Raw genomic sequence first — 7,400 nt, 5'->3', positions numbered from 1 at the left:
GCTGGCTGGGGAGGCAGATCCCAGCCTCCCCCCGTGCGCGGCTGGGGCAGAGGCTGGCGAGTCCCCTGGACCTTTCCCCCAGCACCCTGCTGCCTGGCAGGGTGGGTGCCTTCAGCGTGAGGGGCACCGGCACCTCTTCCCCAGCCCTGCGTGACGGGGAGCCGTCTGCTTCACAGATCTGCTCCCCTCCCTCGGGTCAGAGCTTGCTGCTGTTGCTAAATAATTCAGACAAGTAACAGGGACCAACGAAGGGTCCGAGGGGGGATGTCGGTGGGGAGATGCTGCGCACACTGAACAGCTGATGGTTGGTGCTGCCGTCCCTCTCTGTGCTCAGGCTGGCTCTCAGCTCGTCCGGCTAACGCTCCAGGGCCAGCAAGACCCGCTGAGGAATCAGACAGCCTTGGTGGACAAGTCCAGGAGCACCGTGACCTACTACATAACCTCGCAGAGTAACCACACCGCTGTGGTGCTGTATGACAGCAGGAACGTAAGTGTGTTGGGATAATTACCTGCCTCACTAGCCTGGAAGCGAGCAGAGGAGCCCAGGCTGCTTAGAGAAGAGCTGCTGGGGTGGGAGCAGGAGGTGTAGACCAGGAAAAACATCAACCAGCTACTGTTTGGTGCCTTTCTCTGCACCTTTAGTTAGGAAAGATAATGCAGGACAAAAGGAGGAATGTCTACTTTTGGAGCTCTTAAGAGAGCTGCGGGTGCGTGCCGCTGCCTGCTCTCACAGGGCACAACCTGTCTCACAGGGCTACGTGTGCTACAAACCCGTGGAGCAGCGTGCGTGCTACCTGAGGAGGATGGACGCCTGGGACCTCCGGACCCTACAGACATCTCTCAACACGTCTGAGCAGAGAGTGAGCAGCTGCTGCGGCCGTTCCCTGGGGCGGCGGGGTGATGAACTGGGCTTTGCATGGAGTCCTGGCTCGCTGAAGGCCCTTTCCTGCATCGGTTTGTGCTCGCGGTGGTGACTCTTTAACACCAGCGTCCCAAGCGTGGCTAAATGTGGGCACGGGCTCTCCCAGCCGGGGGTAGCAGCAGCAGCCCCCTGGTCTGTGCGATTCGCTGCTCGGGGGGGCTGGGTTGGTGTCCGGCGTAGGAGCAGAGCTCTGCCTTGCAGTGCTGCGCTCAGCGTGCGAGCTCAGAGCAACGACTCCCGGTTTTATCGATACCCTGTTTTCTGTGAGAAACAGCAGAGTTGCAGGCCGGGGAAGGGGGATATGTCCCACGGAGGTGAATAGCAGGCCCCGCTCCCACTGGATTCTGTTACCTGCTCAAAAATCTGGGGGACAAAAAACAAAGGGGGTTTGTTAGCAACTCACAGGGAAGAAAGTTGGAGTAAATCATGTATGCGGACCCTCTGAACAAAATGTTAATGGATGCATGGGAGGGGGGCAGATTCTGTTTCAAGGAGACAGAAGGCCCCATTTTTTTGTGCCCCTGCCATCGGCTCTCCATTTCCTCGGGGGCTCCTTGTCCCTCGCCTGCTGCTCCCACCCAGCCGGGAAGCGATGGGCAGTGTTTAACCCAGAGGAGCGTAGGAACACAGCACCCATGAGAGCAGGCTGCCAAAGGAGAAGAAAAGCATCTGCCAGGCTCTGAGGCTCCTTAATGGAAGGAAAAGAGTTGGTGGTGCTGGGGCCGCCAGCAGCCCACGCAGCCATCGAACGGGAACCAGCACTGGGGAGCCTCAGCTCAGCCTTGTCCTGTCCCAGCCACCGCGGGGCTGAAGGACGCCGATTTGCATCACACCCGGTGCTGGGGGCTGGAGAGGGGACAGGGCTGCCGGGGGTCACCACAGCCGAACCCCGGGGGGGGTGGCGGCGCTGGAAAGGCAGGCACGGGTCAGACTGATGCTCCTCTGCCAGCGGGCTGTGGTGGGTGACACCTGGCACAACGGGGTGTTTTAGCTCCAGGCCTGGGGACAAAGCAGCCCAGCGAGGGGCCCAGGAGGAACTGCGTCCCCTGCTCCCCAAGCTGCGGGGCTCGCGAGGGGCCGCGGGCTGTCCCCGCTCCAGCCTTGCCCCTGGCAGCCAGGCTTCTCCTGGGAGGCTGCTCTGGCCAGAGCGAGCGTCCCAGCGGCCTGGTGGGACGCGGCAGCGGTTGGGAGGAACCTGCCCTTACTGCCGGGGTAGAGACTGCTCTTTGGGCGCCTTGAATGCGAGAGCAGGTCTGCAGGGCTGGAGGGCAGTGCTGGGACGAGCAAAGTGCCTTGGGGGGAATTAACAGGGACATTTCTTTCAGGCTGATCAGATGCTGCATCAGAATAACCAGACCAAGTACTACCGGGAGTTCCTGGGCATTCTGGCAGGGGAACAGGTGGACCCCAAAAGCCTGGGGGAGGCTGTCCAGACCTTGTGTGAGCAGACATCCATCTTCTGGGTCAGGAGAGGGGAGGGTAAGTTGTACGTGTCCCTTTGCAGAAGAGGGAGGCACGATCGTTTCTAGTACATCTAAGAGGAGCAGGCTCTGCTGCACAACAGCTGATGTGCATCCCGGGACAGGCTGCCAAGGCCCGGACAGGGACAGGTGACCCCTAGTTCAAAATCAAACCTTTGTTCAGCGATCACCGAGCGCTGGCTCGTACCCACAACCTGCAGTGAACCGCGGTGCTGGCTGGGACAGGCTCCGAGCCCCCTTCTGCGGGCAACGCAACCTGCTTGCACAGCACACCACCACAGAGCGGTCCCCTGCGACACTGTTGCCTTAATACTTGTCGTCTTCACCAAAAGCAGCCTGCTGAGCTCTCATTCTGTTCTGTCTTACTCCAGCTTTAATGAGAAAGGTCGTTCCCTGAGGCTTTCCACTTGTTTGGCTCCCCAGGGACTCGTATCTGCAGGACTGCAAAAGCATTCCTCTCACCCTGCTTCTGTCCTTGCTCATTTGGCAGGTCCGGGGAAGCAGCGGCTGATCTACCTTTGCATTGACATCTGTTTTCCAAGCAACATTTGTGTGTCTATCTGCTTCTATTACCTCCCTGAGTAAGTCCTGCAGCCGCAGATGCCCTCTCGCTGCCCTACATACTTGAACTGGATTCCTGAAAAGCCTCTGATTTCGACAAGGAAGGTAACATCTACAAAATCCCCCATTTTCCTGCTGATTTCATGCTGCAGTTCAGGAGAGTTTAGAAAAATAACAGGACTCTGCTCAGCACTGTCAGTACAGACACTTTATTTGCAGCTGTGCTCCAGGGCTGCACCTTGTACGTAGGTATTAGGAGATCCAGGCCTAGAGGAATCAGGTGGAGTAGCTAGTGTTTTATGGCTACGTGCCATGTTCAACACGAGGTTATTAAATTTGTTGGGGGTGGTTGGCTTTATAAGAATGCAGCTCTCCAAGCAAGTCTGTGAAATACACTTTGAATAAAAGGATTGCAAAACAAGAAAACAGCTGCCTTTCCTCTCTTTGCTCAGCCTCTTCCATCATTTACAAAGGCTGATTTTTTTTTTTTTTCTTCCCATTTTGGGGTACAAGAACATCACAAAGCTGTCAGCAGCTGATGCCACAGGGATTCCTCCAGCTGACCCGTACCCAGCTCCCCTCAGTGGGATCGTGCCTCCCTCTCCCATTCCCTTTTGTCCAAGCGGCCTCCCTTAGAGGCCACGCATGTTTTGGTAATGATCTGCTCGGAGCTGAAGCCTGGTCTCACTCCAGGCAAATGCAGCTGCTTCTGCAGAGACCAAGCCCTCTCCATCAGTGCAGGGGATGGTTACACGTGCGTGTCTCGGGCTCCAGAGAGGGTGCTTGCCACTGTAAGATGAGGAAAAACAAGCAGAGGTCCTTTACTTCCCACACGAGACCATTATCCCAACACGCTGTCGTTGAAAGCAAGGCAGACGACTGCTTTCTGGTGGCCGCTGTATTCCCTCTTGATCTCTCCCGTCTCCACACACCAAAGTCTGGCCAGGTTATCAGAGGAGGCTGGAACAGAAAGTGAAAAGAGGAGTGGGATATATTGCATTACCCTTCAAACTTTTTTTTTAATTATTATTGTAAGAAAGACTTTCCTCTTGCTTCATTCAACACCTTTATTAGGGCTGTTGATGACAAGTAAGGGAGCCTTGCAGAGCAAGAAGCTTAGTGCATTTCTGTATTATGTGAGGTTTTAATTATTTTGGGGAGAAGTTACTGTGGAAATTACATTATGTTTGTTTTGAAGGGACTGTCATGCTGCATACTGCAAGCAGCATTGCTACCAGGTGAAATAAACTGCCCACATGAAGATCATCTCTCCAGTTTAAACAGATGCCCTACTGCAGCGCAGGCAAAATGCTTCAAGGAATTAGCGGACTGCGTTGTGGGTGTGAGGCTGGCTGCTCTCTCCTCGCGTACTGGTGCACGAGGGTTTGGCAATGTCCCAGTTGGAGAAACTGCCAAGTCCTGTGCTAGTGCAGGGCCCTGCTGCTGGGGGCCAAGGGCAGGAGAGCAGCAGTGCCTCACCTGTGACGATGTACTGGGAGTCCCCGGAGAACGCGCAGTCCCACATCCAGCCCCGAGATGTTTCCCCTGGGTTATTGCTCTTAATGCTCAGCTCTGTCATCAGAGAGAAGTTTGAAGTTCTCCAGATCTTACATGTCTGATCTGCAGAACATGTAGCCAAGAGCCTGCAAGGAAGAGACACGTGAGGGTAACGTTATTAGTCACGCTGTACGCCTAAGGGCCTCTCGTTAATGTGGGCCTGGAACAGTAACGAATTGGAGACCTGCGTTCATTGTAATCAGATTTCTTTACACCTATATCATCTGCCTTATGAGATTCAAGCCAAACAGACTTGGTGAAGGAGTACCAAGTTCACCACTTTGCTCCCAGAGATCAGCAATTCGATCCCAACTGTAAGAACAGCTCGTGGCTGCAAAGCTTGCGGGAATGCCACTGCCAGCAACCCCATCCCAGTGTGTCCCATGCCTCCTGTCCTGCTCCTCCCCGGGGGACCTGCAGGGCGATGTGGAGCCAGCATCAGCCAACAGCTGGAGGCACAGCTGGTCTCTCCCTGCCCAGAAAGGACCTCTGTTGCCAGCGCAGGTAGGTGAGGGGCTGGCACGCACTCACGTGGAGTCGGGGCTGAACTTGCACTGAAGGGCGTAGCGGTTGTGCGCTGGGATCTTGGTCTTGGGGATCAGCTGGGTCACCTCCTCTCCGATGCCACCCGTCAGGTTCCACACGTAGCAATTTCCCTGTGGCGAGACAGGGGGATCTGTGGCCGGGCTGGTGGTCACCCACCCAAGAGCAGCCCGGACTTTCCACACCACAGCAAAGCTGCAGGCAAAGCCGGTACGTGCAGACTGGCTGTCTCTGCCCAGGGGAGGCACAGTCCATCCCACGTTCGAGGCCGTCGGAGCTTACCGAGCTGTTGACAGCCGCCATGTAACTGGCATCGGGGTCAATGTGAACCGAATTCACGGAAACCTCGGGCTCTGGAATCAGCTGCTCGTTGTGGTCTGTCTTCAGGTCCCAGATGTGAATGGCACCACTCTGATCACCCACAATTAGCTCTGCCTGCAAGAAAACAGCAGCCTTGTCCCTCTGAGGAGAACCCCATAAGCAGCAGCCCCAAGCCAATGCCCAGATCCTGCCTGTGCAGCATCACATGGAGCCTTGCTCTGGTTTTAAGCATCAGGGTCCTGTTCTACCTAATTATTCCCCAGCACAGGGCTGTTTCAGCAGCCTGCTGTCCGCCCCTGCGTGCTGAGAGCAAGCAGAGTACTAATCTCATGTTACACTCTGCAAAAAGGCTGTTTACCTTTACAGAAGTGTTCGCTAATTTTATAAACCCCAGAGCAGAGAGCGGCTGCCTGATTTCCAGAACCGTTGCACAGCAACAGCTCCAAACAATATCCACAGAAGCCAAATGATATTCAGCATGTCTGAGAAGAGGGCATTAAGATGCAAGTTGGCCAGTGAACAACCGAAGCACTCAAGAGTGTACCCATACCTGAAAAACACAAGCCTAAATGGGTTTTTCTCTCTCCCCCCTTCTCAGGGGAAGGACAAGAGCCAGATGAAGGGCAGGAGTTCTGGCTCCGATCCCGTGCTCAGACCAGAAGACAATGCTGGCGGCTCTCCATTAAACTGAGGGCTTTTATCGACAGTCTTGCGCTGCCCATAATTTTAGCAGAATCCCTAGAGGAGATCAGGTCATCGGGCACAGCTAATCCTGTACCTGAGAGCAACGGCTTGTTTCTCAAGAAGACAATAATTGCTCGATATATTTAGCTGACTGCACACTGCAGAAGCGTCTTCTGGACGCCTCAATCCTTAGCCCCCTCTTAGCAGGTGTAAGTGCAATTGCTAAAGCCATCATGGCTTTACCCAGGCTGTGAGAAATCTCTCTCGGATAACTGGATCAGCATTGCTGCAGCAGGGGATTGCAGAGTGATGAAGCTATCCGAATAAATACTGCCACCTTTGGACTAATTAACTGCGTTCTGCTCACAACCCAGCACTCCTCCTGCAACTCAGCAGCATCTTGGTTAGTGATTATTTCACAAGTAACATCTATGTACAACAATAATATTTGTTTTAACGTAATACATTCTCACACCACCAGCACTATATCGGCAGCATTTGGGTAAAATTTGGTCCAAATAATTGATCTCAAATCTGGTCCAAAATTCAGGACTTGCGAAATTAAACCTTTGCAAAATAAAATGCAAAGAAACAATTCTATTACTCAGCTTTTTAAAAACGTTTGCACTGCCATGTCTGCAAACAAACCCTGCAGCACTGTGAATACAAAATGGACCAGACAGTTATTAACACTGCAATGATACGTATTGATTTTCACCGCTGTCGCCTCTAATGCACCGCACTCCCTTTTAGCCTCGTTTCCTGAGCCCCAGCCATCCCCCTGTTTATCAACAGCTTCTGAACCGACTGGTGAATCTTGAGCAAATCCGACTGAAGTCCTGAAAGTACTCAGGGCCACGGGCCCCGAGATGCTTTTTCTTGGCAGCAGTGCCACTCTCAAGCTTTCCAGCCCGACCTGCACCACGAGTTCCACTGCCATCACATCCCCTTGGTTTTGTTCTTGGGACAGAGACAGCCCCAAAGGACTGTCCCCTCCTACGGGATGAGAGGCCCAGTGCAGTCGCTATGCTGTCTCTTTGCAACAGCCAGCAGGTAATTAGCACAAATACGCCAGCTGGCAAATGAGCTCAGCGGACAAAGCCCCGAGGCTGCAGCATGGACGCCCGCTGCAGGCACAACGCGAGCCTGCGGTACCTGCTCGCTCCCAGCGTCGCTGCTCAGGGAGGTTTGCTCCACCGCACAAAGCAGCGTTGGCTTTCCAGGGGCAGACGGAGGGACTGCGCATCTGTCGTGCCGGCTCCCGTGCCGCATGGGCTGTGTTCCCACGCTGACCCAAAGCTCCCCGCAGCAGCAGCTCGGCGAGGGAGCAG

General features: G+C 54.5%; 2 protein-coding genes across 2 annotated transcripts in view; one reads left to right on the top strand and one right to left on the bottom strand.

Moving 5' to 3' along the window:
* Positions 1-2,988, top strand: part of BRICD5 (BRICHOS domain containing 5) — a 3,666-nt gene extending 678 nt beyond the window's left edge. The window contains exons 3-6 of the mRNA XM_009587922.1: positions 335-487; positions 753-860; positions 2,248-2,401; positions 2,894-2,988. Coding sequence (XP_009586217.1) covers positions 335-487; positions 753-860; positions 2,248-2,401; positions 2,894-2,988 — 510 coding nt within the window. The remainder of the gene's footprint in view (positions 1-334; positions 488-752; positions 861-2,247; positions 2,402-2,893) is intronic.
* Positions 2,989-3,532: 544 nt separating this feature from the next.
* The window catches only part of MLST8 (MTOR associated protein, LST8 homolog (S. cerevisiae)), a gene marked incomplete at its 5' end in the record, with an annotated part of 4,456 nt that continues 588 nt past the window's right edge, over positions 3,533-7,400 (bottom strand). The window contains 4 exons of the mRNA XM_009587921.1: positions 3,533-3,924; positions 4,444-4,607; positions 5,053-5,177; positions 5,347-5,499. Of these exons, the coding sequence (XP_009586216.1) occupies positions 3,806-3,924; positions 4,444-4,607; positions 5,053-5,177; positions 5,347-5,499 (561 nt within the window). The remainder of the gene's footprint in view (positions 3,925-4,443; positions 4,608-5,052; positions 5,178-5,346; positions 5,500-7,400) is intronic.

This window comes from Fulmarus glacialis, unplaced genomic scaffold (assembly GCF_000690835.1).
Source record: "Fulmarus glacialis isolate BGI_N327 unplaced genomic scaffold, ASM69083v1 scaffold18491, whole genome shotgun sequence".
NCBI lineage: Eukaryota > Metazoa > Chordata > Aves > Procellariiformes > Procellariidae > Fulmarus > Fulmarus glacialis.
This window is presented reverse-complemented; position numbering and strand designations above follow the sequence as displayed.